We start from the raw sequence: 12,500 nt of genomic DNA, 5'->3' as shown, positions 1-12,500 counted from the left end.
ATGAACGAGTTAAAAAAGGGAACAAAAAACTACTGTATCAATTTTGTTCTTCGCAAGCCGTTTGTCTCCAAAGGTCTTCAAATGAGTGAGGGTTTTTCAGTTAATTAGTCCGTTGTGATTCCGGAATTGCGCAGGGAAATGGGGCGAGTTTCAAATTTGAACCGATCGATAAATTGACACCATCACATGAAAAATAACGAACGGAGACCAAGTTATGAACTTTAAAACATAGATAGAAATCCATACAAACGTCTCTAATTGTGAGGCTGCGTCCCCCAAAACCATACAAACTCTTAATTTTATCAGATTTGGGACAACTGAAAAATCCTGTAATGGACCTACTATTTGAAAATAGGTGAGGTAAAAATCACTTTGTTTGCCTCTTTTTGTGAATATTACAAAAATCGTAAAAACATTTGAGAGTTTATATGGTTTTGGGGGACGCAGTCTCAAAATTAGAGACGTTTGTATGGCTTTTTAACTATGTTGTAAAGTCCGTAACTTAATCTCTGTTCGACCTAAAAGCATCAAACTTGGACAGATGGTCAATCTCAATGTTATCTTTCATCTGATGGTGTCGATTCATCGATTGGTTCAAATTTGAAACTCGCCCCAGTTTCTTGCGCAATTCGGAAATGGTCTATCGTCTGTCAAGCGCACCGTCAAAATATGAGCTTTCTTTCCTTACCCCGGGCCCCGAGCTAAGGGTGCGTTTTTTTGTGAGCTCGGATCAATGGATTCTTCAGCGTCAAAAAAACGCAAAATCCGAAAAAGGATTATTTTCTATGACAGCGCAAACAAACAAACCCAGAGTTGCATGCAGTTTCAAAACAAAAAAAAAGGTTGCTGGTTTGTTTTTCAATGAAAATGCCACCAGAAAAGGAAAATACCTTAGCGATCGATAAAAAGAAATGACGAAAAACATGTGTGCTTAAGTACAAATCGATCACAGAGGGAATTTTTGCAGTTTACTTTTCAACCGTAGGAAAGGTGCTAACAATATTATGGCTGTCAAGAAGCTTTTAGTGTAATTTGCAAGAAACCTAACTATTTCATTTTTGACACATTCGTGTCTTCGATCGTACGGTAAAAGTGGCGCGAGAACATTTCAGCTAAACTGTCTTGTACGGTAGCTGTTGTATACCCTTTTCGCATGGAAAACCGCTTCTCAAAAATACTTTTTTCAAATCCCTTTCCCAAAAAAACGCTGAAGTGGTGAATCTCAAAAATCCGGATTTAGATTTGATCCGAAGTATCCTCCTCGAGTGTGGATACTTTGTAGGTCTTTGTATTCATGATCCGTTTTTGGATTTCGCCAAAAAAGACAAAATCCGTGTTTGGATTCAAGAATCCGTTTTCGGATTTTCCCAAAAAAGCGCACCTAAAGACCGCCAACCCCCGGGACTCGGCTTTTCCCCGTCGGCTCGACTTGACCTTTTCCCGGGACTCAGCTTTCCCCCGGGACCGGAACTCTATTTGAATAATCTGTTGGTCAGCGGCTACCGCCGAAGAGATTAACGGCGTCATGTATAGCTCAATTTAAAGTACTTACCTTAAGAGCTATATTTTCGCGCGCAAACGTGGGAACGGAAACCTCCAGATACAGCTACAAAATATTTGACAAAATTATGCCCAAAAGCCAACAGAATGGCATGCAAACGCAGAATGAAGTGAATCAGTGGATTTTCATTGCTCCAGGTATGATTATTTAACAAGAAATACAGCATTCTGATTAAAACAGCTCTTGAAATGTGGCGTCAGCTTATTAAGTTTACGCAGAGCCTCTTCTAGGGCATCATTTATAATTGTGGTCCGTATCACTTGAAAGAACCCTTTACCAAACACTTCAATCGTGGTGAAATTAATGAATCGACCTAAGTGTTTTTCTAATATCGTTCATTTGAAGAGACACACAGTACGTTGATGTAACAAGGTTTTGCCTTTGTAACGTAATATTAATCATCATCTTCCAAACTTGCGTATTGGACTCTCAGACACCTTGCACAACTTAAATTCAGTGGTTTGCTTAAATAAATATATTGTGTCTGTCTGTCTGTCTGTCTGTTGTTGTCGTGACAGAGGTATATATAAATAAATTAATAATAATATTATGACACATTGACATTCAGAGTACATGTGACTTAAAAGGATTTTAAACAATAATTGATTATTCTTGAGAATTGAAAATAATTGATTATTATTTACAGTTTAACTGTACAAGATCACAATGGGCCCAGGCTTGCAAGTGACATTTAAACTTCAATACATCATGCAATGATGTTATTGTTATTGTTGTAAAGTGTAAGACTTACACATTTGTGTTTTTTTTTTGTAGAAAGTGCTGTTTGTTCCAAAGAATGTAGTAACACAGATCCTGTCTTTATCAAAATCTCCCATCCTAGATCGGGTAATTTATTGATATCTTTAATAGTAAATAGACCTCTTTACAGTTGTGTGCTTAGCTGCCTGGCCTTTAAATGAAAGTGAGGCTGGTGTTGACCTTGTTATGATACAGACCTCCCTCCTTTTCTTATGTTAATGATGTTGTTGTCATCCCAATTAATAAAAATTTACATAAGAAAAGCAGTGAGGTTTCTATCAAAATAAGGTCAACTCCATGCAGGTATCTAAGTACACAAATATAAAATGGACTATTGTCTAACAGTGAATATGGTGATGGCTAGGCTGATTACAAGATGAGTCAACTTCTAATGTGCATTGATTTTGATTAGTATGGCTGTACCAACAGCTGTTAGCCCCTAAATTGAAGTAATTAAAGACAGCAAATGTGAGAATGATATACACATATGAAATGAAATGTTAATAGAACCCATTGGGAACTCAGAAAAATCCCAGATGGGATTCGAACTTATGACCCCGCATGATCTACTCGGATGCTCTAACTACTGAGCTACTGGAGACTTTATGGTGAGCAAGGGTGAAATGTGGGTCTTAAATTCAAGCTGCATCACGCAACTACAGAGTCAAATAATGACTGACAGCATAGCTCATAACTGCATCATACAGTCACCTTAAAGCATATCTGAGATGCGACCAACCAACCACCCAAGTGAGCCACTGTGAGAATGATATACACATATGAAATGAAATGTTCATAGAGCCCATTAGGAACTGGTGGGATTCAGAGACAGGAGCTTTTAAACCTAAGACAAAAATGTGCGATTTTTTTTCCAAATAGTTACCCTGGTCTCTAGTCCATGGCCACTCCTTGGACACTATTTGGTTTGCAGAGTCCATACACTTATTAATATTTTGCACACACTATAGATTTCATTTTTGTTAAGGGGGAGTGTGGGAGAAACTTTATTAGGCTGTTGTTGTGAGTACATGTAGAAATGATGTAATGCATCAGTGAGAAGAATGATGCTCAGTTGCTAGGCAACAGGTGAAAGAACAATAATTGTATCAATTTACATTTTAAATGTACCATCTTCATGGGCGCATTTTATTGTTAACTTCAATAGTTACATGAAGTAAATGCAACTAATTGCAACTTAAACTCTCTGCTGCTTTACTTAATCTTGTTTATTTTGTTCGTTACAGGACTTTAATTTAATAAAACTCTTGTATCTTGCCCAAATGTTGTAGGTAAGGAGGTGCTGTTTCTGTTATCCCATGATCGGGAAAAGGTCTTTGAAGTCTTACGGTTTAAAGAAGAGCCAAGATCGTGGTTTGTGGAGGATTCTGTCCAGAGAGGTACATGCATGTCTTTTAAATTAAGTATCTTGAAGGAGGTGGTGAAATTTTAACTCCAGCATAATATGCATGAAGAGATGTTTCTTTTGATGGTGAACTACAGTACAGCAGGTCTAATTTGCAGGTCGCAGGTCGTGGGTTGCAGGTCATTGTTTCATCAATACAGAAAGTATCCTAAACATTCTTAAAAGCTAACCTTGGGCCTAATTAGGCCTAAACAAAAAGTTTTTAGGCTTAAGGTTAGCTTTTATGAATGTTTAGGATACCGTATTTACCCGTGTATAAGTCTGCCTCTTATGGCCTCAAAAGAAGCTCCAAAAATCGCCCTCGACTTATACATGGGTCAAAGATTTCGAGCCAAGTTCCAGCTAAATAATTTATTCAAAATAAACATCATAATGTGGTCGTTGGGCATAACGAATGCAGTGGACGAAATACTTCAAAATGAATGACGAAAGACTTCAAAATGAATGTAATTAAGCAATTCCAGTTGAAATGAAAAAGGATTTGTTTTACTTTAAATGTTGAAGATACTCACAAGCACAAATATGAAATAGACACTGGAAATTTTCGTTTTCCAAAGGCGGAAAGCTCTAAAAAACATTCTTGTTTCTTTAAATAAAACGCGATCCTTCAACGGCTTAGTAACCTGGCACAATTCCTTGTGTTTGCGTGCAAGCATGATCGTCACCTGTTGTGTTGCCTGAAAATGCTGGTTGGTAATGATTGTTTTTTATTCTTTATACAAACCTGGATGATGTAAATGCTTTTGCAAACTTTGTATTGTTTGGTTTATGAGTTTTCGTTTGCCATGTGAGAAATTATAAGTCAAGCACCAATTAAACCTTGCACATTTCGCATCGTTTTTGAAGTTATTTTCAAAGATTGACTCCTGCTTCTGTGATGTTGTGCTTATCCTCTAAAGCCCTCTATCCTTGAACAACGAAACAGGTTAGTTTGAGGTTTTCATGTTCGATTTTCTGAGAACTTTTTCGAAATTCAAGGACAAAATGCCCGCACATACAACAACCGCTGAACCACAAAACTATTAAGTGCTTGAGGCCCTTAATTTTTTGTGAATCCACAGTTCCAGAAATCGAAGAATGCAAGATTAATATCCCATGAACATTTAGCAAAGAAATTAAGAAATTGCTTTTTTTGCCATCAAAAATGGGGGGTCGACTTATACATGGGATCGACTTATACACGGGTAAATACGGTACTTTCTGTATTGGTGAAACAATGACCTGCAACCCGGAACCTGCGACCTGTGACCTGCAGATTAGACCCGCCGACTACAGTACACTTCAGAGATAAGTGTTCAGAAAATTGTGTGCAAAACGTGTGTACACCAAACGCAGATGAGCATCTCCGTTTGCATCTGCATGTGAAATTGATGCATCTGATCATGTAGTATTAAATTTTGAGAGCTCAGCTGTTGTGTTTAATTTTTTCTTTTTTACTGTTAAGAAAAGGATTTCATGTGAAATGATCAAGTTTCTCACATGCATTTAGGTGGTAGTGTTATTATTAATGATTGATTTTATTTCATCGTACAATGAATGCACACTGCAATTCATCATAATGTATTAAATACCTCTTACTAACCAAGTGCAAGGTCCATGCTGTAAAATTACATACATTTACTGAGTTTTTAGTAAGCTGTTTATTATATCAAATGAATGTGAAAATCCTCCATGCAGGAAAGGAAACAGCAATCCAGGACAAAAGTGTTAGGAAGGTAGCGTCACTTTTGAGATAGCCCCCCCTCCCCCTTATCAATGTTGGATTTTCCACAAAACAAAAATTAATGGTGACTTTTCTTCCAACATTGAATATGGGGGAGGGGGACCACAAGAGCATGGTATTTCCCAAATAGTACAGCCAATAGTTAGAATAATAGTCAAATTAGGTGTGAAGTGAAGTGATGCACGCAACCTTCCCAACGGAAGGTTCAACTGCCACAAAGATTGCTGTGTGAAAATTCAAAAAACGAAATCCTTTTGTCTGTTTGAAATAGTTGCTTGCAAGATTCAAACAGTTTTACAAGTTTATATACATGTAACAGAAATGACATGAAGAACTTGCTAGAGAATGTTTTATCCAAATTTCAGATTTAGCAGGCCATACAGTGGCTGTACTGTAGAATATGTCCTGCTAATTTAGCCAATCACAGTGCGTGTACTATCTGAGAGATAATTATTATAAAATATGTAATGAGCAAACTCGTATGACTTCATTACCTTTATGTTTGTTTTTGAAATCTACATTTAGATGGAAGTCTTTATGTCATAGCACCCATAGATCCGTTGTTCCTTGCATTACCTTACCTCACCAAACACTCACAAAAGGTATGATAATGAACTTCTTTGATCAATCAATCAATCAATCAATCAAGTAATTGATCATTTAATCTCTTAGTTGGTCAGTCAATCCACATTTCAGGATATGTTTTTTTTTTGGGTTGAAACTTTCTTGGTAAAGTTTTTTGCAGATGTTTGAAGAGCGTTGGGCCCTTGAAAAATTCTCTAGTTGCGAAGAAAGCCTGATTCCTTGCTAGCAGAGGTCTCCATTCTTTCGCATTTGCTGGGTGGACTAGTATTTGTGGACTAGTGTTGTTGTATATGCGGGCATTTTGTCCTTGAGTTTCAAAAAATCTCTCAAAAAATCCTTTTCAGTGTTCAGGGATAGAAGGGCATTAGAGAATAAGCACAACACTAGAAGCTGGAGAATCCTTGAAAATGGCTTCACTTGAGAAATGATGTAAAAGGTTCAAGGTTTAAGTGGTCCTTGGTTATCTCACATGACAAACAAACTCAAACTCTGTACTGCAGAATCAGAGCCACCTTTTAAGGTGGCTCTGAGTCTACTGTAAAGAATTTTAATTTGTAACTTTGCAGAAAGTTTTATCTTGGCATTCTGATCACTTTCCAGCAATAAAAAATGGGGCTAGCCAGGTTTGTTTTTGAGATGTGTACCACTAAAGACAAAATTAAGGGTGTTATTACAGGCCTTTCCCATTTCCACGGTGACTTATTATGTCACAATAATGACTGCGTCTTGTTTAGCAATAATTGGTGTTTCTTATGGTACCATAACATTACTTAAATAGGTGATGCAGCATTGTAGTGCCAAACCTTTTAATACAAATGTTACTTGAAAGCTTTGAAACTAGCTTGAGCCACCTTAAATTGTATTTAGCTAAAAAGCTCAAGAGCAATAGAAAGAAGCTTACAGTAATCTCTCCCACCCAGTATTTAAGGGCTTGGATCTAAATGCTGTCAAACTGCTTAATAGCAAGTCTAGATCTTGGTTCAGTGACAGAAAAATGGACCTGAACGAACTTACTGACAACGGTAAACTTGGTACACACAAAAGGTCAACCAAGGGAGTGACCAGTTTTGTGAGATGCTACTACCCTACAGTTTGAAGGCCATATACATGTAGAGCTGTAGGCCAAAGAAAAATCAAAAAGAGAACACACTGTGAAAAAGATCAAAGATGATGAACTTAAATGAGGTTGCACCATCTCTCGGCAGAACGGAAGAAGGCTAATACTCCTTATACTGCTACTGCTGGGGCTGCTGTTGCTGCTGCCACAGCACTGTACATGTAGGTGGCAATGATAATGTTTAACGCAGCCGGCATCACTGCTCCCGTCAGTGATGCTTATATGCTGTTGCTATGGCTACTGCTTCTATTACTCCTCTAACGGTTCTCATTATTTGCATCAGTTCAGAACTCTGGAACAACTACTTGTAGATGAAAGACACCCACCAATCAGCATATTAACAGATTGTCTCTCGCCTGATGAGCTCTTAAACATCTGTGATGTTAAGGGTGATGATGATTTGCAAGCATACCGACTCAATGATGAGAAAACTATTGCATGGTTGAAATTAAAGGTGAGAATAGGCCATTTCCAAAACAATTATCAATCTTCAGCTTGATAGTGAGGCAGTAAGGACACAAACGAAAGAAACATAAAGTTGCAATGAATGTCGGAGGCAGAATGAATGTCGGAGGCAGTGATGCCGGCAGTGAATGTCGGAGGCAGTGTGGCCCAGTGGTTAGGGTGCTTGCCTTGAGATCCGGAGATCCCGGGTTCAAGACCCGCTCTGATCACTCGTTGAATTTGATCGTGGTAGTCCCTGGTTCAACTTCCCAGCCGCACTTGTAAATAGCCAACTGGTTTGCCTCCAGCCAATTGGGATTCTTAACAGTTGTTGTTGTTCTGTTCTGTCGTTTCGTTGTGTTTCATTGGCCCTGAAAAGCCCCTATGGGGAGCAGTCAATTAAGTATGTATTGTATTGTATTGTATTGTATTAGCATGTATCATCCACTTTCCTTCGTCTTTGTCCTCTAAACATCTCTTTTAAGCTAAATTTTAAGAAAATATCGAAAGTGGTCCATCAACATTTTTCCATATTTTTCAGTTTCTTGTGGAATATGAATATACCGAGTATTTTGTTGTAGCTGTTTTGGTATTAAATTGTTCCTTTTTTGTAATGACCGAAATGGCCTTCACATAGGAGGATGAACAAAATAAACAGAATGCAATTTAGTCAAGGAATACATGACTTGTTACTTTAGGTTTATATAATTTTGAGGAAAATTCTGTTATGACACCATCAACAGCGTCAACCAGTGGCAAATATGCATTCCACATGTACTTATGTAGTCCATTTGGAGCATTTGTTTGTAGGTCAACTTTGCAGTGACAATTAAGTTTCAGAATATTAGTCCTGTTCTTTTGAAAAGTGAATCAAACCACTGTAACCTTTGTAAATCTGTAATACAGAGAACAATATGCAGGGCTTTCGTTTGAGGCCAGACATTTCGTCCAGTGGTTTCCCATTCCATGTGCGGTACTTTAATACCAATATTGGAGGTGTTTGTTTTATTTATTACTATTATTTTATTATTATTATTATTATTTGTTTGCTTACTTTTTAAAGAGAATTTGAGGGACCTCCAACCTTGCCTGGGAAACTGATTCTTGGGTTCCAGAAACACTAGAAACAGCATTTCTGAGTGTTCTAGTTTTAAAATTTCCTGGGGAGGCAGACCCTCTATGTAGCTTGTGCCTTTGGCGCTTGCAAGGCACGTTGAGTGCCCAAAATGTCACGTTCAGTGCTTTCAGAAAAATGGCTGCTATAGTAATTTACAAAAAAGTCAAAAACACCGAAAAACGTACTTCATTGACTGATCACTCCCAGTAGGCGGTTTTCAGGGCCAGTGCAACAATCAACAAAATGACAGAACAACAACAACTGTTAAGAATCCCAATAGGCCTGAGGCAAACCAGTTGGCTATTTGTAAGTGCAGCGGAGAAGTTGAACTAGGGACTACCAGGATCAAATTCAACGAGTGGTCAGAATTGGTCTTGAACTTAGGACCTCGGAATCTCAAGGAAAGTGCCCTAACCGCTGGGCTGGCAGCACTTCTTTGCAATGTCCACGGATGGAATCAGAAATAATCAGTGCATGCGAAAGATTGATATTATTCAGAGTATTGTGTACATGTGCACTGTATATGATTTGCTTGCTCCAGCTAATTAGCTACATGTATGTAGAGGTCGTTAAATTTAAATGATACTCCTCTTCTTCATTTACCTTCAATGCAGTGTACTGTACTGGCTCTTCTCAAGTCCCCATTAACCCTTTCACGTCCAAACCAGCCTAAACCGGCCAGACTTAGTATTTTACTCTGTCTAACGCCAGACGATTTTACTCGTCAATGGGGAACCCCTGGGAGTCAATGGGTTAACCACTATGGTTATTCTGTGCAGCCAGTACTCATTTTAATTGTTATTCATTGTCATTCTTTCTTAGTAACAAAGAGTGAAAATAAAATAATTATTGTTGTTATTGATGTCTGTTGAGTGTCTGGTTCTTTTTTGTTAGGTTCAACACACCACTGATTGCCTTTCCTCAAGTGGCATTTGTGTTTCTAAAGGATCCCAAAGTGCAACATTTGTCCGTAGTAAACGGCACACAAACACCTCTAGAGGTAGTACTTGGTCTGCGTATATTGCATAACAAGTTATTGTGTAGGTAATGTCAGCCTTTAGATGGACAACAAAACAATGTCGCAATTCTTGCAATACACTTATCAAAACATTGTGTAGCATAATCTCTATGTTAAATCCTTTGTCTCCAGTTTTAGTTTAAATATTCAATTTAAGCTACAGACATATTCATACATTCGAAAAAATTTGTTGCTTCGTTTTATTTCTGTTCCTTGAACTGCTTAATTTCTTTTATACTCTTGAAAACCCCACCTATACATCCTGAACATATCTTTTCATTGAGTTATTGGTAACTCAAAGGCACATCAGTAAAAACTGTCAGTTGCTGTTTTTTCTGCTGTTTACATGTAGGTGACTATGAAAGGTATGCCTTTGGTCTTGTGTCAGATTATCTATCTTCACAATGGAGTCAAACTCTCAAGGAATCTTTAAGGTATAAGGCACAATATTATTTAGTTACATTATATTGTGTAAACAATAATGTATTTCATCAAAATTTTGTGAGGAAATTAAGATCAATTTAATCATTGATTTTTCCAATTTAAGATCCAAATTGAATGATTGTGGAAGAAATTGAAAGCAACTCTAACTGAAATATTTGCTGTTGGCATTGTGTACACTTTTTCTCATTCATATAATATGAATTTGCTTGTAGAAGGGCATAATTATCATGACATCCCTTTTCATTTTTTTGTAATTAAAGCAAGATACTCAAAGAATATCTGGTATGCTTGACTCAGAATTCAACGATAGATAATGATGAAATGTACTTTCAATATTTGGAGCTAATAACTAGGCTGTTCAATAATTATTAATAAATAATTATTATCTGTATATATGCAGGTAAGGAAAAGTAGTAAAAGCTATTCCCCTCCATTGTTTCTTTCGAATACTGGGGGTTCATTAATGGTCAGGCACCAGGTAGAATGACCCATTTTTACCAGGTAAATCATCCTTTCTTTTTTGGATACAGCTTTGCTCAGTTGCTTTGAACATAAGCCACCGATCCCGTAAAAAGTTTGGAAAGGGTGTTGAAATTGATACGTGCAGATGCATCTCTCTATGGAACTTCTTTGAGGGGAGCGGTCTTGGTTTATCTTGAAATATGTTGTCGTCTTACAATATTTAAGTGCCTTTTCAAAGTTGTTGCTAATTCAGAAGAAGTTCTGTTTCCTGGAATCACAAACATGTGTAATGTTGTTTTCTATGTATCTTGTTTAGCTACTGTATCTTGGTTTCTTTTATTGCAGTATTACAGATGAGGCACCTTTGTCTTCCCCAGAAGAGCCACCTACCAAGGTATTGGAAGAGCGTTTTGTGCCTTCAGCCTCAGTCCTTTTAATTAAAGTGGAAGACTCCCAGCTGCACTTTCTTGATAGGCGAAAAAACGTACATTTGCAAATTAGCTTCTACATCAATTATCTTGTTTCTATGATTGTAAAGGTGCGGTGACCTCATGGTTAGTGTGCTCGACTCCGGATCGAGTGGTCCAGGTTGGGGTCCTGGCCGGGGACATTCTGTTGTGTTCTTGGGCAAGACACTTTACTCTCACGGTGCCTCTCTCCACCCAGGTGTATAAATGGGTACCGGCGAAAATGCTGGGGGTAACCCTGCGATGCAGGGCTCGAAATTAACTTTTTTGCCCAGGTGCCAGCTGGCGACTAATGGGAAAAATTTGGTCGCCAGATCATAAACTTTGGTCGCCAACTTACTTAATATATGACTTACGTAAGAACATGATTTTAAATGTTACTTTGCATGCAAGGAAAGTCGTAATTATTAAACACCCAAAAAAAAAAAACCAGCACGAGAAAGCCCTCTAAAGCCACTGTTGTTTTCGGCTTTAGTCTGTCGTTTGGTGATGGTGTTCTTTACGGTTATTTGAAATGGACCGAAGTACAGAACGTTTTAAGTCCGTGTTTTCCGTAGCAAGGCAAACATGGGTCCTTTAACCTCTTCAAAACGTAGTTATTTATTCTCCTACGGCTTGCGTGGCAAGCAACTTACCTTTATTGCGAGTAAACACAATACTATTGCGGCTCCGCGGTTTCAGTAGCCTCTAGAATCAGAGGAACTTGGTTTCTTAAAGTATTTTCTACCAATATTTATCTCCACCTATTTTACACCTTGTGAAGTCAATTTTGTAGGTGTCCGCTTTCTAACAGAGGGGACAAGTTCTCCAACCTACTTTCCGTTAAGGGTACAGGTTGCTTTTCGAAGGTTCCATACAACTTGCAAACTAATCGTGCGATGTCTTGGTTCATTATCAATATCAAGGTAGTTCCGAGGAGGTCCTTCGGTAATTTGGCTAAATCTCCGTTTCCAGCATTCACAACTGACCATGGATTTAAATTTTCAATTAACCTTCTGGCTGAATCTTCGTCGTCCGGCCGCAAAAAACTCACGTAACAGACAAGAAGCACATGGTGTTTCAGTGCGACAACGCGGTTATCGAAGTAGCGAAGTACATTTTGTGCTATTGATTTATAGTGTGTGAAACCGATTTTCTTGTAGTATTGAGACGTAAGTTTTTCGTGGGAAAAGGAAGGTGAGTCGTGTTCTAGCTACCAATTCCGAATGATTTCATCATATAAAGATTCAAATACAAAAGTTGTCTACTGGTTATCCTGGGTTAAAGACAAAACGTGATTCGCCAGTTGGCGACCAGTTCTGTTAATCTAGTCGCCAGCATTCAATTTTTGGTCGCATTGGCGACCAGTGAGTCGCAATTTCGAGCCCTGCGATGGACTAG

General features: G+C 38.1%; 1 protein-coding gene across 1 annotated transcript in view; it reads left to right on the top strand.

Annotated features, from left to right (window-relative positions):
- Positions 1-1,535: 1,535 nt before the first annotated feature.
- Positions 1,536-12,500, top strand: part of LOC137982620 (ribonuclease H2 subunit B-like) — a 13,880-nt gene continuing 2,915 nt past the window's right edge. The window contains exons 1-8 of the mRNA XM_068829745.1: positions 1,536-1,698; positions 2,336-2,407; positions 3,610-3,717; positions 5,992-6,068; positions 7,452-7,622; positions 9,624-9,729; positions 10,100-10,181; positions 10,999-11,047. Coding sequence (XP_068685846.1) covers positions 1,629-1,698; positions 2,336-2,407; positions 3,610-3,717; positions 5,992-6,068; positions 7,452-7,622; positions 9,624-9,729; positions 10,100-10,181; positions 10,999-11,047 — 735 coding nt within the window. The 5' untranslated portion in view covers positions 1,536-1,628. The remainder of the gene's footprint in view (positions 1,699-2,335; positions 2,408-3,609; positions 3,718-5,991; positions 6,069-7,451; positions 7,623-9,623; positions 9,730-10,099; positions 10,182-10,998; positions 11,048-12,500) is intronic.

This window comes from Montipora foliosa, chromosome 13, assembly GCF_036669935.1.
Source record: "Montipora foliosa isolate CH-2021 chromosome 13, ASM3666993v2, whole genome shotgun sequence".
NCBI classification, from domain to species: domain Eukaryota; kingdom Metazoa; phylum Cnidaria; class Anthozoa; order Scleractinia; family Acroporidae; genus Montipora; species Montipora foliosa.
The sequence above is the reverse complement of the archived record's forward strand: the minus strand, read 5'-3'. Positions and strand labels throughout refer to the sequence as shown.